Genomic DNA, 26,392 nt, shown 5'->3' on the forward strand with positions numbered 1-26,392 from the left:
AGCTGGGCCAACTGCTTAGAGGGGATTAAGACATTTTAATCTCCCTCCAATCTGTTTGGTAGATTTTCTCCATTCTCCTCTTTCTTCTCTTCTCTTCTATTTTCTTTCTTTCTTCCTTTCCATTTCGATCTGAACTGTTCTTTGCTTTTGTAATACCATATTTTCACATGGTATCAGACCAGGGAACAAGAGAAAGATCTGATTAGGGCATTCTTCTACCATCAAACTTATTAGGGTCCCTTCTAGAAGACTAACTTTTTGCTACAAGGGATTGAACTAGTTTCGTAACTGTTTCTAAGTGATTAGTGATGGTTCTAACCATCACAGGTGTTGTGATTGGTGATTAGTGATTGTGACCTACCGGATCGAAACCAAGAGGAAAAGTGATGGTGGGTTCTGATTAGTACTGTGAAGTGAAAATTTTCTTGTAATTTTGTGATGGGACTGATTCTATGTAAAGACTACTGGAACAGACCAACAGAAAGCAGTTAATCAGTTTTACAAGAGGAGGCTACGTCAGCACAATTAATCATCCACTTGCAACAACTGTAATAGAAAGAAATCAGATTGTAAACAGTATAAGTAGTGAAGCACAAAGAGAAATAAGACAGTAATTCTTTCGACAGTAATCTCTCTCTCTCCTCTCTCCTTCCAACGAATTTAGGAGGTTGGCTCCCTCGAAGAGCCCTGAGTTAGTCAGGTTTCTAACAAGTTGGTATCAGAGCTAGCATGACCAACACAAGAAACACATCAGTAGACACCCGAGTGGATCAGATGGAGGTAGAGATCCATCGAATGCCTTTAGATCTCAAAGAAATGAAGGAAGGTTTCACTGCTCTCCTCAATCGGATGGAGCAGGGGGCAACGGACAACGGCAGAGGAAGCCAAGAAGAGCGCAACAATGAAAACAACCGCAGAACAGGACCGGTGGCAACTAGAGCAACCAAAATCGATTTCCCCATCTTCTCAGGCGGCAACCCAACTCCCTGGATTCTCAGAGCCGAATGGTATTTCGATTACCATGAGACACCTGGGCAAGACAGGGTAGCTCTGGCTTCTACGCATCTTGAAGGGGAAGCTATCCTCTAGTTTCAATGGTACCGACGGGGGCACCCTCGTCAAACTTGGGGAGACTTCACTGATGCCATGACTATCTGTTTTGGATCGTCTGGGTTCGAAGATCATGATGAGAGTTTGGAAAAGCTACGATAGGTAGGATCAGTTAAAGATTACTAGATGGAGTTTGAAAAGCTGGCCGTAAGAGTCCAAGGGTGGACGGAGAAGGCATTGGTGGGAAGCTTAGTTGGCGGCCTAAAAGAAGAATTGCGACTGGAAGTGAAGGCGATGCAGCCCACTTCGGTCATAAATGCGGTAGTGCTAGCAAGATCGTATGAGGATAAGTTAACTCGAGCAAGAAAGGTGCAACGACCATGGGGTCCAAGAACCAGGACGACAACACCAGACAAGGAGGAAGGAATACTGGGCCCAGGCCCATTGGTTCCTTTCAAACGGCTGACCTGGGCATAGATGCAAGCCTGCAGAGACAAAGGACTCTGTTACAACTGCGAAGAGAAATTCGGGCCGGGCCATCAGTGCAAGAAACAACAAGTATTTCTCCTCCAAACAGATGCCGAAGAGGAAGACGACCTCACCGGTTGCGGGGAGTCTAACCCAGGGTGGGAAATACAACCCAATGGCACACCTAAAATATCTCTACAAGCCCTTACGAAACTTGCGTCCCCTCAAACAATGAGAGTTGCAGGGCTAATCCAGGGATGCTAAGTGTCAATCCTCATAGACAGTGGCAGTTCTCTTAACTTCATAACTCAAGTCTTGGTGGATAAAATGGGACTCTCGGTTCAACCAACAACGGCTTTTACGGTTCATGTGGCCAACGGTAATAGCCTATCCTACAATAGCATTTTCATGGGCTTACCACTAAAGGTTCAGGGTCACCAGTTTGCGGTGGACCTATATCCTCTTCATCTCAGTGGAGTGGACGTGGTGCTAGGCATTCAATGGTTAAGACAGCTAGGGCCCGTGATCTGTGACTGGACTCGTCTCACCATGGACTTCACATAAGGGAACTCTACAGTCCATCTACAAGGGAAAACATGCAAGGGTCCAAGGCCCATCAGTCTTGCAACATTAACAAAGCAAATAGGAGATCCGGATCAGCCCATATTCATGCACATGGACTCAAATTGGACCAGCCCATCTTTAGCTAACAACAGCCCAAATGGGCCTAGAGACTTCCAAAGCCGCTTACGACAACTCCTTCAGCAATATGGCAGCGTGTTCGAAGAACCCCAAGAACTTCCACCACGCCGGGAGCATGACCACCGCATTCCCCTCATGCCGGGAGCTGCCCCAACCAATGTAAGACCCTACCGATACCCTTACTTTAAAAAATCTGAAATCGAGAAGTAAGTTCAAGATACGCTTAAGCAAGGGATAATACAGCCCAGTCACAACCCATTCTCTTCACTAGTATTATTAGTAAAAAAAAGGATGGGACATGGCGATTTTGTATTGATTACAGAGCCCTTAACAATATCACCATTAAAGACCGATTTCCAATACAGGTCATTGATGAGTTGCTTGATGAACTCAGTCAAGCCACCATATTCTCAAAATTAGATGTATGAGCTGAGTATCATCAAATAAGGGTACATAGGGAGGATGTTCACAAAACGACTTTCAGGACACATGATGGCCACTATGAGTTCCTGGTCATGCCATTTGGGTTGACCAATGCTCCAGCCACATTTCAAGCATTAGTGAACGACATATTCCGACCATATTTATGTAAGTTCATCCTTGTTTTCTTTGATGACATATTGGTCTATAGCCCTAATTGGGAGGAACATCTGAATCATCTACATGTCACCCTTGCAACACTTGAGGCCCACCAGTTGTTCGCTAAAGAGTCCAAGTGCTCCTTTGGACAAAACCAAGTTCACTACTTGGGACATGTTGTAGAGAATGGAATTGTAGCGGCTGACCCAGATAAAATCTCCAGTATAATGGGCTGGCCGCAACCCAAAAGTGTGAAAGAGTTGAGGGCCTTCTTGGGCCTGATTGGGTACTACCGTCGCTTCATAAAAAACTACGGCCTAATAGCTACCCCGTTGACCCAATTTCTAAAACAAGACGCTTTTTACTGGTCAACCCAGGCCCAACAAGCTTTTGAGCAGTTGAGACAGGCAATTGCGAGCCCACCAACATTAGCATTGCCCGATTTCACAAAAGACTTCATCATTGAGTGTGATGCCTCCGGTCAAGGTGTTGGGGCTGTTCTCATGCAAGAGGGGCGACCACTAGCCTTTTTCAGCAAGGCCTTAACATCACAAAAGTGGGCCAAATCAGTTTATGAACGAGAATTAATAGCAGTGGTCGTAGCAGTCCAACATTGGCGATCCTACTTGCTCGGTAGACGGTTCATAATTCGGACCGACCATCAAACTTTGAAGTTCTTATTGGATCAATCAGTCCTATCCTCAGAACAACAACGATGGATATCCAAGCTACTGGGGTACGACTACATAATTGAGTACAAAGAAGGGGCTACTAACCGGGTGGTTGACACCCTCTCATGGCACCCACAATCATTTTAGTTACTAGTATCTTCCCCAACTTCTCCACTCTTGGATCTACTTCAAAAAGAAGCCCAATCCCATAGGGAGTTACAGCAGTTGAAGGCCCAAGTATTGGCAAAGCCCTCACTGCACCCCGGGTACACCATTAAGAATGATTTACTCTTCTTCAAAGGACGCCTGGAAATTCCGGCAGACTCTTCTCATCTCAGGAACCTCCTGGAATTATTTCATGTCTCACCCACAGGTGGCCACTCCGGCATCCTGCGAACACAAAAACGCATCGCCACACAATTCCATTGGAAAGGCATGCGTACATCTATCCAGAACTTCATAGCCAGGTGTGCAGTATGCCAACAAAACAAGTCGACCACTACAACACCAGCAGGCCTCTTGCAACCACTCCCAATACCAACCAAAGTCTGGGATGATATATCAATGGATTTCATCACAGGATTGCCCGTTTCTGCCGGAAAAACAGTTATCCTTGTGGTAGTGGATAGATTGACGAAATACGGTCATTTCCTACCTCTATCACACCCGTTTACGGCAGTCACAGTTGCTGAATTGTTCCTCTGGGAAATTGTGCGCCTACACTGGCTCCCCAGCTAAATTGTATTAGACAGGGACCCTATTTTTATGAGCCGTTTCTAGGCTGAGCTTTTTCGCCTGCACGGGGTTAAACTCTTCAAGTCAACTATCTACCACCCCCAATCTGATGGACAGACAGAGGCGGTTAACAAGAGTCTCGAAACATATCTGAGATGCTTTGCGGGAGATCGACCAAGACAATGGGTGAAGTGGATCCACTGGGCTGAATGGTGGTACAATACCACTTTCCATAGCGCCGCTGGGATGACACCCTTCATAGCTCTATATGGTCGGGATCCTCCCCCTCTACTTCCTTATGAAAAAGGGACCACCACAGTAGCGGCCTTAGAAGAACAGCTGACGCAACGAGATGAGGTGTTAAAGGAACTGAGACATCATCTCTTACAGGCCCAACAATGGATGAAGCACACCTATGATAAACATCACAAGAATGTCCAAAATGAAGTTGGTGATTGGGTGTTTCTCAAATTACAACCTTTCAGACAGATTTCAGTTGCAAGCCGACAGTGGAACAAACTCAGCCCACGCTATTTTGGACCATTTAAAATCCTTGAGAGAATAGGGTCAGTGGCCTACAAGCTGGACCTTCCGGCAACATCAAAACTGCACCCTGTATTCCATATCTCCTTACTGAAGAAAGCAGTTAATCAGTTTTACAAGAGGAGGCCATGCCAGCACAACTAATCGTCCACTTGCAACAGCTGTAACAGAAAGAAATCAAAGATTGTAAACAGTATAAGTAGTGAAGCACAAAGAGAAATAAGACAATAATTCTTTTGGCAGTAATCTCTCTCTCTCCTTTTCCAACGAATTTAGGAGGTTGGCTCCCTTGAAGAGCCCTGAGTTAGGCAGGTTCCTAACATTCTATGACAGAACTAAGGCTGTGGAGGGACTGCCAGTGACGTGGTAGGTGTGTTTGTGAACTGTGAATGTGATCAGGTTGGTGAAATTTGATTGTGATTTTATTTTTTGAGAGAACAGTGAGATACTATGGAGGTAAAATCAAATGTTATGGTCCCCACAACCTTTATCTTGACCACCATTAAGTTGAATGGCAGTGCAAACTATGCTGTTTGGCAAAATCAGTAGAGGTTTCACTTACAGATGTTGGAAAATTAAAGCATCTCATTGATACGAAGCCTGGGATTGATAATTCCAAGTAATTAGAGTGGTTACAAGAAGATGCACAGATTTCTTTCAGTAATCAAACTTGAGTACAAATCAGTGAGAGCTCAGAGTTTGGGAAGTCCACAACTACTTGACATGGAGGATGCATTTTCCTGACTAAAAAGGGCCAAATTATTTGAATCCACCTAGACATCTGATCGAGCTGCACTAGTTGTATCTGGAAATAATGGACGAGGCCGTGGTAATTATGGACGAGGCCATGGTAATTATGGAGGAGGATGTGGTAGTGGTGGTTCTGGTCCTCCAGATATTTCAGATTGTAGAGGTGATAATGGTATTCGAGGTGGTCGCGGACGAGGCAGAAATGGCAATACTAAGTTTTGTACTCATTGTGAATTGGAAGGACACATAATTAGCTACTGTAGAGATTTGTATGGAGTTCGATTGTTGAAGAAACTGGGAAGTTATGCTAACCAAGTTACCTATCCAGATGATGTCTCACAATCCCAACCACAGATTGTTGCTACCAACAATCAACCTAAAGGGGAGACTATGGCTATTTCTAAGGAAGAGTATAATTGGTTGGTTGCAGCCTCATCATCTTCCACTGCTACTCTTACTCTACATCATCATCATCACCATGGGTCATCGACTCAGAGCTATTGATCACATGTCAGGTATTTCATCTATTTTTTCTCAATTAACTCCTTTGTCTTCTTCTACCCAACATATTACTCTTGCTAATGGATATAAATCTCCAATATCTGGCATAGGTCATGTGAACCCAACATCCTAATTGTCTTTATCATCTGTCCTTCATGTTCCTCACTTTCCTTTCAGTCTATGTTTGTGAGTAAGCTTACATAATCACTAAACTGTTTTGTTACCTTTTTTCCTTCTTATTGTGTGTTTCAGGACTTAAAGACTAAGAGTCAGATTGGTGGAGAAGTTGAATCTGGTGGTTTGTACTATCTGCAAGGTGACTTAGGATCTACTGCCTTAAATCTTCCTCTTCTGGTGTGTCTACTTTTCAGCTTCATTGCCGGTTGGGTCATCCTTCATTGCAGAGTCTACGTGTTAAGGTTCCTTCGCTTTCGCCCGACACTAGTTTTGAGTGCTATGCGTGTCAGCTTAGCAAGCATCACCGGGCTTTTTTTTCCTCCTCACACTATTAGTCGTGTGTCTAACCTTTTCAGTTAGTTCATTCAGATATTTGGGGTCCTTGTCCTTTGGTTTCTTATTTGGGGTTCAAATATTTTGTTACCTTTGTTGATGATTTTTTAAGAGTTACTTGGTTATATTTTTAAAGGAGAGTGTTGAACTATTTTATGTATTCAAGTCTTTATGGAAATAAAAAACCAGTTTGACTCTATTATTTGTGTTATCCAATCTGGTAATGCTAAAGAATACATGTCTTCACCATTTACTGAATTTTATAATGAGCATGGAATCATACATCAATCATCTTGTGTTGATACACCATAGTAGAATGGTGTGGCTGAACACAAAAACCGCCATCTATTTGAAGTTACACGGGCCTTATTCAGATGCATGTGCCAAAAATTTATTGGAGTGATGCTGTTCTTAGTGCCTATTATCTCATTAGCAGAATGCCTTCACAAGTTTTTCAAAATAAGATGCCTCATTATGTTTTATTTCCTGAATCTCCCTTGTTTGCTTTACCACCTTGTATTTTTGGATGTTTTTGCTTTTCCCACCTTTTTGATCAGCAACATAACAAACTTGAACCTTGTGTAGCGAAGTGTCTTCTTGGGATATTCTAGAACTCAGAAAGGGTACAAATGTTACAGTCCTCACTGTCGTCATTTTGTTCGTGTTGATGTTACCTTTCATGAGTTCACTTTGTATTTATCCTCCAGTGATTCACTCCCTTCTCCTCTGGGTGATCTTCTTCCTCTTCCTATTTCATTGTGTGATTCCTCTCCACAATCCATTGGTACTACTCTACCTAGGCCACCTATTCAGTAGGTGTATCCTCGGAGGTGACTAGCTTCAGCTCCAACATCATCTTCCTTGCTGTTTGCAGGTCCTACTGACCTGACCCCCCTACTACTACTATTACTTTCGTTATGCAGCCACCTCTAAACCTTGATCTACCCATTGCCCTTCGCAAAGGTAAGCATTCCTGTATTGCACACCCTATTAGGCAAGCTAAGATATTTGGTGGTGGCATCATTATCCTTGTTTTCTACGTATATGATATTGTTATCACATGGAGTGACTCACAAGGCATCAATGAATTGAAGCACTTTCTGCAAGAGAGATTTCATACCAAAGATCTAGGCAAGCTAAGATATTTCCTTGAGGAGACATGCATGATGGGATGTAAGTCAGTTGCTACACCCATGGGTCCTAATACTAAAATGGTTTCAGATCAGGGGGAGTGGGTAGATTATCCTGAGTAGTACAGGAGACTTGTAGGGAAGCTGAATTACTTAACTATCACCCATCCAAATATCTATTTTGCAGTGGGGGTTGTAAGTTGGTAGCTCTCTATGTGTTCACATCTTGAGTCCGTATACAGAGTCCTAGAATATCTTAAAGAGGGATCACCTTATGGAGATTATCTATAGAGATTATAGCCATTTCATTGTGTTTGGGTTTATAGTTGCTGATTGGGCTGGATCTAGATAAGAGATCAGGAATAGGGTATTGTATGTTTTTAGATGGCAATCTTATTTCCTGGAATAACAAGAAGCTGAATGTTGTGGCTAAATCAAGTGTAGAAGCTGACTATAGAAGCATGAGTCATGCAACAGGAGAATTAGTGTGGCTTAAGAGTCTTATTCAAGAAATTGGGATTCCAGTGAAAACTCCTATGCACTTACACTATGATAATCAAGCTGCCATTTGTATTGCACCAAATCTGGTTTTTCATGAGAGGATGAAACATATTGAACTAGACTGTCACTTTGTTAGAGAAAAGATCCAAAGTGTGATATTGACACAACTTTTGTAAAGTCATAAGACTAGTTAGCTGATTTATGGATCAAGGCCTTACATTGTCCTCATATTGATTTCATTATAATAGGGATGCAAACGGATCAGATAGGATTCGAATCAGGGTGTATTTGAATCCAATCTGACATTGTTCATGTCGGATCCGATCCGATCCGAAGATCCTATCGGATCTGATAGGACTCAATTTGAATTTGAATCCTATCGGTAAGTCAGATCTGATCTGGTCCAACTTGTTTTCTTTAAAAATTATTAAATTATTAAAATAAAATTAAAATATACAAAATGAAATAAAATTAAAAATTATTGAATTTGATTATCTCTTTTGCATCACAAAATATTGGAGGCTGATTCAAAGTTGAAGTCAACCCTGAGCTACTTTATAAAAACAGAGCTGTTTTCTTATTGTTTGATGCACGCTGAATTTCAACATAGCATTTTTTTTTCTTGTCCTCTGTTGCCTTCATTTTTTCTATATTGGTTAGTTTCTTGAAGGTCAATAATAAATGATAAAGATCTTGATACATTTGAAACTGGAAATTGTTGGGTTGTTTATTTTATTTGTGTTTGGGTGTGTATTTATATAAATATTTTTTGTTGACAGCGGTTATTTGTAGCTCAAACAGATCATATGGAGACATCTTCATGTATTATCAGTCCCCCACAAGTGAAGTATGACCTTTAATCTACTTGCCAGCTCTGTTTGTTATATTTACTGTAATTTGTGTCCAATTACTTCTTTTGTTTGCTGTAGCTTTTTGTTGAATGGGAGGGGAGTGGATAGAAGAGTTTACATTTCAATGGTATATATATCTTCACTAACACAATTTTCTTTTTGTAGTGGAACGCTACTATGATGAGCAATGCTTGCATGCCATGCTTTTTGCATGATATTTCATATCTAACATCAGTGTGCTCTGACTTGGTGGTGTAAGAGCATAGACCTTCCTAAGGACATGCCCAGACATAAGACCAGACCAAACCTGAGTGCGATCTGTGACTTGAACCGCTCCTGGTCCGTGCCTGAACACCATCTAATCGTAGTTGGGTTACAATTAGACTATACCAGACTTCGAAACCTGTGTGCGATCCCAGTCGTGCACCCCCAACTAAAACATTCAAATAGGACACACACCAATTGGAAGGACAATCGGCTGGTACCATATTTCCCACGTGTTAACAATAACCAACTCATAGCTGCCTGGTGAGGAGATTCGTCTAGACACGAATCTATCCTCTTTCACAGAAATAAATATGATATTCCTTTACCGAAAAGTAAAGTAGTTGTAAATCATACCTCCACTAATTCTGAAAAATAAACCATAAAGGGAAGAAAGATGAGAGAAGATCAAACCCCTCTTCTGTCCTCTAATTACTTTTGTTAATCCGATTGTAAAATTCAGTACAATGACAACAAAACATACTAATAATAGCACCATTAAATAAAAAGACTAAGGCCTACTAACTGATTACTGGCCCAATAAATCACAGCCCACTAACTGAAAATATAACATACTAGTAGTAGCACCATAAAATAAAATGACTAAGGCCAATTCAGCCCATCATCTCTACATTCCTCCTCAAGTTGAGCATTGATATCAATCATGCCAACTGGCTTACATAGTGGTGTAACCTTGCCTTGGGGACACCCTTCGTCAAAACATCTGCTAATTGTTGCTCTGAGGCAATGAAAGGAAGGCAGACTTCTCTTGATGCCACTCTCTCTCATGAAGTGTTTGTCTACTTCAATGTTTTTTGTTTTATCATGCTGAACTGGGTTATGAGCAATGTTTTTAGTAGACTGATTATCATAGTACAACATTAGGAGATTATCATAAGTGATTAGGGTGAGCATGGGTTGGTTCGGTTCAGTTTGGTTCCAAGGCAGAACCTGGAACTGTCCCGGTAAAGGTTGGTTCCAGGGTCGGTTCTGGCCTTGTTGGTTCCAAGGTCTACCCATGGAACCTATTCTTTAAAAATTTAATAACCTGAACTAGTTCTTTAAAAAATTAATTTCATGAACATGTTCTTTAAAAATTCAATAACCTGAAAACCTGAACCTATTCTTTGAAAAATTAATAACATGACATCTAAGTGAAATGTCTACCATAACTTGGATATGGTAGTATATATTACTTATTAAATTGTGTTAATATAATATTAAGAATTATCAATATAACACAAGGACATTTAGAATTATTAATAATTCAAAATTGTGAGTAATTCGATTAACCCTAGCTCAGTCCTAGGTCTGAAGTAAGTAAGAAGAGAGAGAGAGAGAGGAGGAGGGAGAGAGGGTTCGGTCTGAGAAGAAGAAAGGTCACCTCTCTCAGCCGACCCACTTTGTATTTATATTCTTTGTATTAGATTACAAAAGACATAGTTGTCCCTCATTAAGTATGAGACACACAACTTAAACTGTGCCAAAATAGGCAACTTAACCTTAATTAGATAGACAAAAGACTTAACTACCCTTGTACTATCGATTCTAACAAAAATAATAATTGAGTGAAAATTAATTTAAAATATTATATTGTTGAAAGTGAAATAAATCTAATCTGATTTGAAATCTGTGATAAGAAGAAAAGGAAAAGTTTGTGTAGAGAAGAGAAGAAGAGAAAGATTGAAGAAAATGGGGAGAAGCCAAAAGAACAGATCTGGCTGCCTCTTTCACCATCTTATATACTCATAATTAAAAAAGGAGACAATGACAAGTATACCCTTAGTAAGTTGACTATTATAAAACGCAAGTAAACATTCTTAAGCAAAACATAAACTAATGGGCCTTGGGCCCAATAACAAATGTTCTCAGCTCAATCTCAACACTCCCCCTCATGTTGGGAATAGATGTCACACATCCCCAACTTGTGTAGATCATGCTCAAGCTTGTTTCTTGCAACACCTTCTGTAAGAACATCAGCTAGTTGTAAGTCAGATGCAAAATATGGTAAGCACACTTCTCCGGATGTCACCCTCTTCCTTATAAAGTGTCTATCCACTTTTATATGCTTCGTCTTGTCATACTTCAAATTGTCTATAGACCCCTTAATTCAAATCTCCAGTTAGCTAGGGTTTTCGAGAAACCCTTGCTAATCAATCAGTCAGTCAATTCTCCACAAACCTCCCCAACTGGGCTGTATAAGCTGTTAATCAATCAGTCAATTCTCCACACACATTGTGTATGGGCCTAAAAGAGAAAACTGAAAAAGTTAAGGACTTGTTTTGATACCAAGTTGTAAATCACATCTGCACTAATTCTGAAAAACAAACCAAAAGAAAGGGGAAGAAGATGGAAGAAAAAAGAGTTCAGAAGAAGAAGGGAAGGGAAGAAAGGGAAGGAAGAAGAGAGAAGATTGAACCCCTCTTCAGTCCCCAATAAGGTGGCTACTAAATAGACAATAAAAAGAAAGAAAACTGTCCCAATAAACTAAGGCCCACTAGTTGAAAACATTACATACTAATAACAACACCTGTAAAATAAAAGGACTAAGGCCCATTTGGCCTTTCACCTCTACAAAACTAATAAACTGTTTAAGGAAAGAGACCAGCAGACAAGGCCTCAAGTGCATCAAAGTTTTCCAATGGTAGCAAGCCATAGAACGACTATAAAAAGGCTATAGGAAAAGCTAACAGCAAATTATCTTACCCATAGCACCCTTAGTGTAAATCTGCACAACTCTTAGCCTACTATCTCTGCAATGTGTGTAGGGAAAGGCTTCGACTTACCAGCTGCATCAACTGGGCAGTCTTGAACCCTTCCTTGAACTACTTTCAGAGCCTTCAGACTGAATTTCTCTCCATGGTAGCCTTACAGGTGGGGGTACCCCATGAAAAGTCATCCTACTTCCTCTAGATTTACAGGGATAGAATGAACATGGTTAGTCTACACCTTCTAGATTGACATCTTCTCCGGTGGCGCTTCATTCCTCTTGACATAGTCTTTGTGTTTGTCGATTTGAGCTTTTCTAGTCCAAGTCAAAGTTGTCCACTTAAGAAAATTTCCACTGTACATGGACCATTAGGATGTTATCTAATGTGACTTTTTTGGTCACATTTGATTCCTAAACCGCTAGAAGCAAGATCTAAGTTCTACATTAAAGAACAAATTGCACTGTGCATGATAAGAAACCCAACTTTGATTTGAAGGAAAATATAGGGAAAGGTAGAAAAGCTTTTACAAACTTTGTATTAACTTTTTCGTCTTTTCCTTTCTTTTCTTACCTTTTCCTTCAAACCAAACATTGCCTTAATGATTGACTCAATGAAATTGGCCACATATTACACCCACCACTTCAAGCGATGACTTTTTGCAAATTGACAAGTCACCAAATAAAAGAACACAAATTCGAAATATATTTCAATATGAAAAAGACTATTTATTAAAATACCGTGCTATCATTTGATTCCTAAACCGCTAGAAGCAAGATCTAAGTTCTACAGAAATGTCTTTTTAAAGAACAAATTGCACTGTGCATGATAAGAAACCCAACTTTGATGTTAGTAAATACATTGAATAATGTAAACTTAGAATATGAGAAACTAATGGAGACCAAGACAAAGAAAAAGGGGGATAGATAAGAACCTTTGAAACGTTCAAGCAATGACTTTTAGCCACTTCACAAGTTCGAAATATTTCACCAAGACAAATTTGAAATCTATTTCATTATGAAAATGATCAATTAATACCTCCTATAAACCTCATCCTGCCCATAGATCTAACATCAATTAACGGTAAAGATTCAGTCCAACCCTAAAAATCTTAATTCCACCCTAGGATTATACTGAAATTCTTTTTTTTTCTCTCTCCAGTCAAGTCAACTCTACAACGTGACAAAGATATACATGAACCCATCACAATCGTTTAATCAATGGGTTCATCCGAATATGTATGTAGTGGTCCTAAGGGTTAGATGGACGTGTGAAAATTCAGTGCGAATGCACCGCAAAACCCACGTTTTCGGGCCTCCACTTATATCTTGCCATCAACCTCCTATGCGGCAATTTGCACAACTCAGCATCCGCCCAATCCTCTCCCCTCAGTTCAAGCGGTTGTCATCTTTGTATTGGTTGACCCTGTGGGCCTGGGTAAACCTCAAGCACCTGCATTGGTGGTTGGACCAGAGCAATTAATGCCCTACCTGTTGCTTTTCAAGGTCGTCGCATCGATTTTTAAGGCTTTGCGCATGCGGTAACAGTCGCGTTCAGACAAGTAAGTTGAGAAACAGTTTGGGAGAGAAATTAAGACCCTTCAATCAGATCGAAGCGGCAAATATCTCTCTGATGAATTCAAGGACTATTTAAAAGAAAATGGGATTGTATCACAACTGGCACCTCCTGCTACACCACAATTAAACGGTGTGTCAGAGAGGAGAAACTGGACTTTATTAGATATGATTTGATCACTTCTTGTCCATTCAAAATTATCCACATCCTTTTGGGGTTTCGCGTTAGAGACCGCGATTTACGTGCTGAACTGGGTTCCAACCAAATCCATTCCTAAGACTCCATATGAGCTATGGACCGGTAAGAAACCAAGTGTGAGACACTTGAAGATTTGAGGTTGTCTAGCACATGTTAAAACAACTAGTGCTAACAAATTGGAATCCAAGACCAGCCATTCTCTATTTGTAGGTTACCCCAAAGGCTTTGTAGATTACTTGTTCTATGATCCAAAAGAACAAAAGGTGTTTTGTAATCATAATGCCCAATTCCTAGAGGAAGATTACAGCTTGGATAATCATCATAAGGAAGTTGTTCTTGATGAAGAGAGCTCCGAGGTAGTGGGAGATATCAGACAAGTGCTAAAATGGGTCTTACCATGTCTTTTGTCATAAGTCAAGGATGGCCCATAAAGCATTGCATGCCAGCACAGCTATATTTATTCAGCATTTTATTTATTTTGCTTTCTCCAATGTTGTAACATAGCTTCTGTCATTACTTGTTTATATGTTGCATCATCTGATCAGGATAGTGGACCACAATTCCCAACAAATCTGAAATCAATGCTTAAATATGGAACAAATCTTCTGCAAGCTGTTGGACACTTTAATGGTATGTGTGAACATACTCTTTAAGGTCTAGCTATCATAAGTTTTTTTATATAAATGATGTGGCTTGCATATCCGTGTCTTAAATTATTTGCAGCTAAATATATTATAGCCGTAGCCTTTATGAGTGATGTTGCATCATCTGATAATCCGGAGCTACAAGATTATGTTCAACCTGCTGTCTCTTCACTTGATTCAGGTATGCAGAAGTGAAAAGTAGATTTAGGCTTTTGTTTCATCAATGTCCTAGTGTAAATTGCCAAATCATGCTTTTGAAAATGCAGACATGTTTTTTTTTCAATGTCCTAATGTAGAAGAATGAAGGCTAAGTTTTTAATGAATTTAACCAATGATGGTCCTATTATCCCAGGTATTGGGAGGATGACTGGATAAAATGCAAGAATAACTAGTAGTCATTGAAACTGAAACCTATCATTTGATAGAGTAATAGACAATTATGTTTAATTGGCTCTTTATCATTTACTCATTTATCATTCATTGTATATGCATTGTCTGATAATGGACAATCTTCTTAGTGGGCTAGAGTGGTGGAATTTACCTTGGCACTTCCCAACTATTAGAGTTGTCATGTTAGTTAGTCCTAGAGAGTCTGAGTTAGTGAGTCAAGTTATGTTGTGGCTTAGTCGGTTGGATCATTTGTTTTTACTTATTTGAGTTTTTAGTTTCCTCATTGGTTCGAGTTAATTAAAGTGTCAAGCCTGGAGTGTGAAGGTTATTAATTGGCAAAGCATTGTAGACACTCTTTTTCATTAAGTAATACAAGAAGTACTTTCCCAGTTTTAAAAAACTGCATTTTTTCAATGTTCCTCTTAAGGAACAGTTTCCTTCTTTGTATGCTCTTTCTGAATTTAAAAATGAGTCAGTTTCTTCATTCATCACCCTTCTTCTTCCAGTTTGGGGTTTGGGTGGGACTTGGGTCTGAGGAGGGTTGTGAGGGATTCAAACCTTGATAGTATTTCAAGCCTCTTTGAACTTCTTGATAATGTTTTCTTGGACCCTTCTAAGGTGGACTCTAGAATTTGGACCCCTACCCCCATGGGCTCTTTTTCTTGCACTTCCTTCTTCAAAGTCCTTTGCTAGTCCACCAGTCTTACAACCTTCCCTTTGGTGTGTTTTTTGCAAAGCGGACGGGGCGACTGGTTTTCACTTATTGGTGTCTTTCCAATTTGCAAAGTCAATCTGGGAGTGGGCTTTTTCTCTCTTTGGGTGTAGGTGGAATCCTCCATCAAACTTGCAGAGCCTATTTTCCCCTTCCTTTTTCAGGTGGCACATGAAAAGGGGAAGGACTATGTGGAGAGGTCTGAGGGTTGCAGTATGCTGGACATCATGGGAAGAAAGAAATATTAGGATCTTCTTAGAAAATGAGAGAGGGGTTGAGGAATTGAGGGCTGTGATCCACACAAGGGCAGTACAGTGGCTGAAATCACTAGAACTATTTACAGATTACACAGTGGAAGACATGTTGAGAAAGTGGGGCGAGATTGCAAACTGCACTCAGGTCAAACCAATAATAAGGGTGTCTTGGACTCCCCCACCTACTGGCTTCTTAAAGTTAAATTTTGATGGGAGTTGTAGGGGGAATTTGAGACAATTAGGGATTGGAAGTGTTTTTAGGGATGAGAACGGGGTCATTTATGCCCTGTTCTCAGGCCCAATTGGTGTGGGGGATTCCCTTAGAGCTGAGATCTTGGCGGTTATGGAAGGTGTTCAAAAAGCCAAGGAGATGAATGTCAGGAAACTCATAATTGAAGGGGACTCGGAGGTGGTGATAGGGTGGCTGATTAAAGACGACTGCTGTTTATGGAACTACAGAAATGAGAAGAGGAAATTCAGGTGGCTGGTGCGGGAGATGGAAATTAGGATGAGTTGGGTTAAGAGATCAACTAACTCTTTAGCTGATGGATTAGCTAAACAAGGGATAGAAAGGGAAGCAATGTTTTGGGCTAAGCTGTAACTTAATTGTTTCTTTTGTTTCTTTTTCTTTTTTATTCTCTCTTTGGAGAGTTTAAGTTGTATTCGGAAGATAAGAGTTCTTGTCTTCCTTGCTGTAAATATTTTGATTTTTCAATGAATTGAATGAATCTGTTATTGTTCAAAAAAATAAAAAAACTGCATTTTTCAAGGATCGTTCTTGAAACAAACTGGACCAGATCTGAAACCAAATGAATGGGAGAGCAATACCTGATACGGAATTCACACGTGTAGCTCCCAAAGTAGGTGTTCACGCCCAAAGAGGGTACCAAAACCTGCTTCCACTGAAGATGGCATAGCTTGAGATGAAGGAGGTTCAGCAATGCAGTCCTTCAGCAAGAACTGCTATCCTTCAGCAAGGATCAAGCAAGGAGTGTGAGCATGAAATCAGAGGTAGAAACTGATATTTATCAGTCCAAGAAATTGGAGATTGAATTAGGGTTAGGGCGGCAAGAACAGAGAGAGATAACTAAATGCAGAAAGGTGAAAATTAAAGCAATTCGCCCCCTCTATTTATAAGCCTTCAAGATCAGCTCTCCTAATTCTATTAGGAGTTCTTTGACCCAAATCTTTATTTGGATATGAACTCTTAAGTGGATAAGACTTATCCTCTTATCCTCTTTCTGATCCAAACCTTCGCCCAAAGTCACATGACTGCTTAATTAATCTAGTTAATTATGGGCCTTAGGCCTATTAAGCTTGCAAGCTCACTTCCCCTCTTAATTGCTGGCTAACTTGGCTCTCTTTGTATGGCGTGGGACCTTAACATTGATTTCACAAAATCCACATGGGTTCAGCCTAGCCTTTGTTACAAGACCTGGCTGAATTCACTGTTGTATATAGTGAACCCCTGAGTCCATCAGTATGGGCTCTTAATGGGCCCAATATTCACACTAAATGGTCCTTGTGTCTAACCACCTTATGAAGGCCCAAGGACTATGGTTCTTAAGTGAGATTTTCTGTAACGCTGTCCCAAATTTCCTTGATCGAATTCATCTAGAGGTATTGCTGGATTATGTAAGGTTGCGAAGAGTTGACTAACCATCCAATCACTATATAGTTCCTTGCATCCATTTTTCATATGTAGGACCAATTTTTGATGGTCTCTCCTTACTACTTATAAGGTAACCCAATTTACCTCTACTGTAAACATAAATCTGTATGAATTGTGCTCAAACAAGTAAATCCTTCCATCTAGCTTAATTGTTGTCACACCAGTCAAAATTGAATCTGCTAGACCAACCCCGGACACCGGGTTCTGCTTCATCTCACTTCTAGATTGCTCCATTAACCAAACGAAAATCCAAAAGCAATGATAGTTCCTATGGCACAAATTGTGATCAGTCCCGCACCTATAGGCCCCAAAAATTAGGGTTTCACTACTCTCGGCTATGTTGAGCGCCACTCTCACACTCTCTTTAATCTATAATTGGGAAAAAAACTCTCTAGCGGCTAGGGTTTTGAGCAAAAAACAACAGCCTCAATTTCTTGTCAATCTATAGCAGTTTCTATCTCTCCAAACCCTCTACCAACTAGGATCAAATGATCTCAAAACAATGAGCAATCTATCTCTCCATACACTCTTCTAAGCAAAGGGTGTATGGGGAAAAAAAAAGGAAGGGAGAAAAAACAGGAAAGGTGCTCTGATACAAAGATGTGATTCAGTCCAATACAATCAGAAAATAAGTCTCAGATTATAAGTAGAAAAGTGAGAAAATAAGAGAAACAGTAGATAAGAGAAGAAAGAAGATGAAGAAGAAAGGAGGAGAAGATTGTTCGACCACTTCCTCCCTTACTCCTTTAATCTTTTATTAATCTTAACTTAATGGGAACAATAACAATACTGCCCTTAAATTGGCAGCCAGCTCATAAACATACTTAAAAATAAATAAGAAAAGGTTAACGGGCCCATAAGGACAAGGCCTTGTAACAAACGTAACAGGTAAAATACAAAAATATAATATAATGATGCACTAAGGTCCATCCGGTCTCTCTACAATAATCAAGCTGCAATCAACATTGCCCACACAATCCAATTCAGCATGATAGGGCGAAGCATATTGAGATAAGCAAACACTTTATAAGAGAGAAGAGAGGGTGACATCAAGAGAAGTGTGTCTGCCATATATTTCATTTAACTTACAGCTAGCTGATGTCTTCACTAAGGGAGTTGCAAAAAGCAAGCTTGAACATGATCTACAAAAGTTTGGAATGTGTGACATTTATTACCAACTTGAGGGGGAGTGTTGAGGACTTGCTGTCATTTATTTTCTTGTTAATTAGTTGCTCTTATTTGGCCGAAGGTCCATTAGTTTAGTGCTGATTAAGTTTCTTTGGTGTGTTGACAGTAGCCACCCTACTAAGGACATATTTGACATTGTAAAAGTTAATGTGAGAGGTGGCCAGATTACTATTGTACATCTTTTATTTCTTCTTCTTCTTCTTCTTCTTCTTTCAAAAATCTTCTGTGTTCTATCTTCTTCTTTCTCTGTTATTTTATTTTTGTTATTTGCTCCTAAGGAGCATATGGAACTGATAGTATTGCCCATTTATTGCATGAGTATCTCTATTATTATTTTGTTCTATCATATTTTGTATTTCTGTTAGAACCTCGTGATGGAAAGTTTTAAATGCTCAACTAATATCAGGTTTTTCTTTTATTTGTGAACAATGAATCCAGAGGTAATCGAGGGGCCATCACGAATATCACTTAATTGTCCTATAAGGTATTCATTAATATCACTTTAAAGTTATATATCTTTGTAAGTGGCTCAGCAAGTTATGGATTTGATGAATCCATTAAGACATCTTGAGCATTTGCACAAACTCTGGACTCTATCTGATTACTCTTTTTTTTTTTTTTTTTTTTCTCTTAGCATGTGAATAACATTTATGGTTAAATTGTTTGTGACTGGTAAAGAAGAATTTTATTGAGGACGAAAAGAGAATTAGGGGATAGACTGTTTCTGCTCTCCAATATATGATAGTTGTTTTAGTGTTGGTATAAAACCTGATTGAACTTGTAATCATTATCCCTGCGTATCCAATATTTCTTTTCTCCCCCAAATGCTACCTGCTAGCCCATCTACTTGATTATGCGACCCAGGAATACAATATTTGGATACATGAGGTTGTTTTTCATTATGATGCAAAGTCGTGTATTTCAAAAGAAATAGCAGGGCCATTAATGATAATAAAATAAAGAAATAGAAAAAAATGTCTCAGTTGGAAATGTGCCATGATGATCTAAGGATATAGCCTATTGAAATATGTCACTGGGGTTTTAGATCCCTTTACAGTTTACACCATTTAAGGTTAATACTCTTACAGTTGTTACCATTGGGTTAAAGTAATAGTTTTTTCTTAACCTCAGGATGTATGATGTTTTAATAATTTGTTTTAAGATGCTAAGAACTATTTCCCTTTCCAAATACTTTATTTCTTTAAATGTAGTTGTGCATGGCTGATAACAATGACCATCATGGTAATTCTTAGGATGCCTTATTAATGCAGGAGCTGAAGAATCAAATATGGAATTTTCTTAATTTTTTTTTATAAATTTGGACAATATGGGTATTTTCGTCATTTTAACTAGTCCTGTGTGGGGCCTGGGCTATAACATCTTGTTCCTCTAGTTTAGTAAGGCTTATCTTTCAATTTTCTGTTTATTTGCATTAGTAGATAGAAAGTTATTGTGTTTCTTGATGCACAAGACAAGGAGTGGCTTTTTTGTAATTATGGTGTATGGAGTGATTCCTACAAACCCTAGAGTGATTCTAGGACTCCTTGGAGTGATTCTTTGGGATTTCTCTCTCTTTTCTCTTTCTCTACCCTTTCTACTCTCTCTTCCTCTCTCTTTCTGTCTTGTGTTAGTTTGTTCCACCCCTACTGTATCAGTGTTTGGTATCAGAGCCAATGTTTAGTCACCATGTTCTCACAAAGTGACCGATTCTATGGGCCTAGAATCAATGATGATAGGGTTTTTGAACCATATGAAGGGTCATTGGTTGATTTACTTGAGAAATTGGTGGAAGAAAGTAGATCTAGTAATGTTGGCTATGGGAGTAAGGTTTTCAAGAATGTTAGAAGAGAAAGGGAAGTGCCTAATTTCAAGGGAGATGAAGACGGACAAGCATTTATAATTGGATTGCTATACTAGAAGAATATTTTGATTGGCATGATATGTTTGAAGAACAAAGATTTAGATTTGCACGCATGAAGCTCGCGGGTATTGCTGAAGTATGGTGGAGAACTATTGAGCAACGACTAGAAAATAGAGGTGAATATTCTATTACCACATGGGTAAAGATGAAGATGTATTTGCAAGAAAAGTACATTCCACAATACTTCCATGGTGATCTATATGTGCAGTTAACTAATCTCAAGCAAGGTATGCTATCTGTAGTTCAATATATGCATAAGCTTGATAAATTATATGTTAGATGTGACATTACAGAAAGTGAAAGGCACAAATCAGTTCGTTTCATGAATGGACTAAGGGATGATATCAAGAATGAATTGTCTACAATTCAGATTTATGACTTAGATCATGCCTTTGAATTGGCTCTTAAGATAGAGAAGAAAGTACAAAGTTGAAGATAAAGAAGTTGTAAAACCCATGGTCAACTTGAGGTTAATGATCAAGAAGAGATAGAAGTGGAGCAAGTTGAAGAAATTCAGGTGCAAGATGCAAATGTGTTGGTTGTAGTAGATGTTAGGAAGTAAGTCATGAAGTTCAACTGGATCCAATTCAAGAATCACAAGTGACATAATACAAGTTCCACCAACATCAATAATAGAAGAAGTTCAAGATTTTGCTGAAGAACCAAGGGGAGCTGGACACATAGAGGTGGAGATTTCTCAACTAGAGATTGAAGGAAAAGTTCCAAATGCTGCAGTTGAGATTTTGGATATGAAAGTTCATAGTGATAAGCAAGGGGAAGATTCACCACAAGATAGGCTGATTGGTGATGTAAGTGGTTAAGAAGCTAATGTTATTGATTATTTAACAACGAAGGTTATGGAAGGCAATATTTCATACATACATTGCTTTCAAGATCCATTTATAGCTTTGTGTGTGACATCTACTCTACAGTCCAAGTATGTTGAAGTAGTTATGGGAATTACTACTCCTTTTGTCATTGAGGTATATCAACTTTTCATCCTCAAGTTCTTCAAAACTCTAGGATGAGTTTTCTTTTGAACCAGGGGAGAATAATGCAGGAGCTGAAGAATCAAATATGGAATTTTCTTAAATTTTTTTGTATATTTGGATAGTATGGGTATTTCCGTCATTTTAACTAGTCTTGTGTGGGGCCTGGGCTATAACATCTTTTTCCTCTAGTTTAGTAGGGCTTACCTTTCAATTTTCAGTTTATTTGCATTAGTAGATAGAAAGTTATTATGTTTCTTGATGCACAAGACAAGGAGTGGCATTTTTGTAATTATGGTGAACAATATTCCGGGCCACAAGTCACTCTATATAAATAGATGTATTCTCTTACTCTTGAGGCTAATGAATGAATGAATGAAGATTTCTTAAGAGCTCTCTTGCTGTATGGAGTGATTCTAAGACCCCTTGGATTGATTCCTTGGGATTTCTCTCTCTTTTCTCTTTCTCTACCCTTTCTACTCTCTTCCTCTCTCTGTCTTGTGTTAGTTTGTTCCTGCCCTAATGCATCACTTATATATTGTAGAAATATCTTATAACTTCAAGAAGCTCCCTTGTCATTTGTAATTTTCTTAACTCTTTATGATGTAATTGTTTTCGGTCACGTATCATTTTTTCATGATGTAATTTTCTTAACTATTTAGAGAGCTTGAAGATGATATAAGAGAATGAGAGAACTAGAGAGCAGAGATTACCATCTTTTTTTTTCGCCCCCTTTGTCCCTGGGGGGTGAGGTCTCTATATACTGGAGTCCTCGTGGGTTAGGTGGAGCAGTTCCTAGATTCCCGCTGTGGTGAGACCTGCTTTCGTGTTAAGTGGGGATAAAGCCACCAACTGGTAAGGTTGCCCATTTCTGTATGACTCGGGGAGTGGGTGAGCTAATATAGCCGTTACAAGTCACAATCCCGTGAAATGCGGGGTACGGTGAGCTCCTCGGGGTTGTCAAGTTGGCGCCTGTGTCAGGCTGCCAGTTCGGTGCCTGGGCCAGGCCGCCAGCTCGTGCCAGGGCCAGGCTGCCAGCTCGTGTCAGGGCCAGGTCGCTCCAGGGCCAGGCTACCATCTCATGCCAGGGCCAGGTCGCGCCAAGGCCAGGTTGCCAACTTGTGCCAGGGACAGGTCGCGCCAGGGCTAGGCTGCCAGCTTGTGCCAGGGCTAGGTCGCGCCAAGGCCAGGTTGCCAGCTTGTGCTAGGGCTAGGCTGCCATCTTGTGCCAAGGCCAGGTCGCGCTAGTGCCAGGCTGCATGTGGGTGAGCTACCTGTGGCGTGCTTCCTGTGGCGAGTTGCCTGTGGCGAGCTGCCTGTATTGAGTTGCCTGTGGTGAGCTGCTTGTACCAAGCTGCCTAGTTGTCAAGAGGCTGCTAGGTGTCATAAAGTCATTGGAAGGCCAAATCCGCCCTCATCATTTGCCCCCCACTCCCGAGCTAAAAGTAACTCGGCGAAGGGAGTAGATTTCTCTTTTTGGCTCGTAAGTCGACGAGCTTGTAAGCGCTGATTCAATTTCTTAGGCTCTGGGAGCTGCTTGGAAGAGAGCTACCTGTAAGGTGCCGAGGTCTCTGCCAGTTCGGTACTTTAGCCCTTAGGCTCTGGGAGTGACTTATAGTCCACTCTTGTTGACTTTGTCCATGCCGACGAGGCGGCTAGGTCTTGTGCAGTATTGGCCCTTAGGCTTTGGGAGTGACTCATGGTCCACTCCTGAAGTTTGCCCATGCCTAAAGAGGCAACTGGGGCTTAAGTATTATTGTGGCCCTTAGGCTTTGGGAGGGACTTGTAGTCCACTTTTGAACTTTTGCCCATGCTCAAGAGGTGACTGGGTCTTTCAGTAGTATTGGCCCTTAGGCTTTGGGAGGGACTCAGTCTACTCCTGAACTTTTGCCCATGCTGAAGAGGCGATTGGGTCTTTCAGTAGTATTGGCCCTTAGGCTTTTGGAGGGACTCGTAGTCCACTCTTGAACTTTTGTCCATGCCGAAGAGGCGACTGGGTCTTTCAACAGTATTGGCCCTTATGCTTTGGGAGGGACACGTAGTCCACTCCTGAACTTTTGCCCATGCCGAAGAGGCGACTGGGTCTTTCAGTAGTGTTGGCCTCTAGGCTTTGAGAGGGACTCGTAGTCCACTCCTGAACTTTTGCCCATGCCGAAGAGGCGACTGGGTCTTTTAGCAGTATTGGCCCTTAGGCTTTGGGAGGGATACGTAGTCCACTCCTGAACTTTTGCCCATGCCGAAGAGGCGGCTGGGTCTTTCAGTAGTATTGGCCCTTAGGCTTTGGGAGCGACTAGGTCTTTTTGTAGCGTCGAGGTCTCTGCCTGTGAGGTGCCGAGTTGGATTGATGAGTTTCGTTGCTCTTTAGAGACATGCAAGGAGCTAAATGGTAGAGGACCCGGGGTGGCTAACTTGGTGAGGTCACTCCGATGGCTAAGTTAGTACTCTCATAGTAGACTGCGAGCTAGAAATCACAATCTGAGAGCTAGAGCTTGCTTACTTGTTTTTGAGGCTGGTGCTGTTTTAGTTCGTAAGTTTGCACCTGGGCCAGACCGCCAAGTCGACGCCAGTGCCAGGTCGCGCCAGGTCAGCGCATGTGCCAGGCCGCACGCAGGCAGCGCCAGGCCGCGAGGCCGCCGGGTGGGCGTCTTAGAGCTACTTAGTCTGTTAGCTCCCTGCATAGTCTTTGAGTTCATAAAAAATGGAAACTATAAAGCAAGAGCTTCAGTTTTTAAAAAGGTGAGGACTTAGCTTTTTGTAAATTAAGAACTTAGCTTTTGTAGGATGAGAACTTGGCTTTTTGTAGCGTGTTCCCACAGATGGCGCCAAATGATGTAACCGTTTTCGGCCATGTATCATTTTTTCATGATGTGTCTATTTTTTGGCTAAGTACCTCGTCCTCTTGTCTGCTCCCATATGGTCGGTGACTCAGAGGCTGAAGTGGAGTTCCCTGGTGGCGACCTGCCTGGTGGTGAGCTACCTTGATGAGCTGCCCGGTGGTGAGCTGCCTGGTGGTGAGCTACCTGGTGGCGAATTGCCTGGTGGTGAACTACCTTGATGAGCTGCTTGGAGGTGAGCTACCTTGACGAACTGCCTGGTGGTGAGTTGAAAGAATGGTAGGATCCATCTAATGGATGCCAAGAAAGGTGCGGAATGGGGGGCGAATTTCAAAAACATTTCCTACCTTCTTCCAACTGGGAATCATATTCCCTAAATTTAGAATACATTATTCAAGGATCCTACTTGAACCATAAACAAATCAGATATGAACCAAAAGGAAACAGGAAGGATTATACCTAATCCGGAGAAATAATATCTCCCAAAGTTGGTGTTCATGCCCAAGGAAGTAACCAAGATCCGCTATTGTCAAGAACTGCTTTCTTGACTTCCCGTTGCTGCAAAGATCCAATCTTCCAACAGGTAGTGGCGGCGGCTGAAGGAGAAGTCCAGGGACGAAGAGGGCAGAATTGTCTCTTCTCTCTGGAGTCTGTGAGAGATCAAATCTCAGATTGCAGGATGCGTTTCTTGCTTACTCAAACCCCTTAGTTCGAAATTTGATATTTCTGCTAGGGTTTTCTCCTCTTTCTTCTTGATTAAGAAACCTCCCAATATTTTGGGAGTTATCCCAATCCAAATCAGTATTGGATAGAGGTTAATCTTAATCCTATCTGCAGATTAAGTTAGTTAACTCCTGATCTTATCAGGAGGTTACCAGATTCAAATCTAATTTGATTTTGGTCTCTTAGAGTGGATAAGGTCAAAGACCCAATCATTTTACTAACACTAATCTCAGATTCGCCCTATGAACTGGTGATCATATCAGCCCAGTTCGAAATGGGCTTTTGGCCCATTAAGTGTTCAGTGTTTAATTAGTTTCCAACCTGCTGTCCAGTTGGGCTTCTTTGTATGGCGTGGGACCCAAGCATTGATCTACACACCAGCCACATGGGTTCGGCCCAGCCTTTATTACAAGGCCCAACCGAATTCACTGAAAGACTCAGTGACCCCCTTGAGCCCATCACATGGACCCTATGGGCCCAACACTTACATTAAGTGGTACCTGGGCCAAGCCTTCTTATAAAAACCTAGGGACTGTGGGCAGGTGCCAGATTAACCCATCAGGTATTATCCTAAATGGTCTTACACTTAACCTCTCAGCCCTTAATGATCAAGCACTGCCCGACAAGAGAAGACCTCTCTCTCGGCTGCAAGGAACAGTGCCGCACTCTCTACTCACATGGATCTCGGGAATTAAAACCTTTTGCAAATCTTTTGAAACCGTACATATATATATATATATATATATATATATATATATATATATATATATATATATATATATATATATTGTTTTGCAAAACAAAATTCCAACGATTGAAATCAACTGCCGGCAGTTTGGTTTCCATAAGAGAGAGTGCATTACCGATCATTACCATTGTCCGACAAAGGGGCTGATCCTGTCACTATGACCACTCACTCAGATGAATTGTCAGACTGCCCCAACATGTCCAGGTTTTGACCCCCACTAAGGATCTCACCGTTAGACACATCAAAGACAGCCCGATTCGACACCTAGTGATGTGTCATAATCGAGTCTAGGGGTCAGGTGTAACTTTACAGTTTTTGCCCATCTGTCTCCAAGGTCTACGACAATACTGGAAATCTGGTACGGTTCAAGGGTTCAAGCAATCCCATACTGCATGTGCCTTGGGTCTTACCCTGATGGCCGAAACAAGCCATCCCAACACTTGGTGGCACACCAGTATCAGCCTTGGCAGGATAAATCTCCACAGACTTATCCAATGGCTGTGAACATTTAAAACTAACACAAGTTTCTGTAAGTGTCCAGTTTTAGGGTCTTACACAGAATTATACCAAACAACATGAAT

General features: G+C 40.8%; 1 protein-coding gene across 3 annotated transcripts in view; it reads left to right on the top strand.

Moving 5' to 3' along the window:
• Nucleotides 1-26,392, top strand: part of LOC148848879 (uncharacterized) — a 76,936-nt gene that overhangs the window by 38,088 nt on the left and 12,456 nt on the right. For 2 of the 3 annotated variants that reach the window (XM_088951204.1, XM_088951205.1), the window contains exons 8-12: nt 6,252-6,315; nt 8,920-8,987; nt 14,282-14,366; nt 14,460-14,561; nt 19,035-19,080. In XM_088951204.1, coding sequence (XP_088807330.1) covers nt 6,252-6,315; nt 8,920-8,987; nt 14,282-14,366; nt 14,460-14,561; nt 19,035-19,080 — 365 coding nt within the window. Of the gene's footprint in view, nt 1-6,251; nt 6,316-8,919; nt 8,988-9,069; nt 9,119-14,281; nt 14,367-14,459; nt 14,562-19,034; nt 19,081-26,392 lie in introns of all 3 variants that reach the window. The other variant, XM_088951206.1, reaches the window with a different exon arrangement.

Source organism: Nelumbo lutea, chromosome 6, assembly GCF_056320005.1.
Source record: "Nelumbo lutea isolate HS-2025 chromosome 6, American lotus-T2T, whole genome shotgun sequence".
Classification (NCBI taxonomy): Eukaryota; Viridiplantae; Streptophyta; class Magnoliopsida; order Proteales; family Nelumbonaceae; genus Nelumbo; species Nelumbo lutea.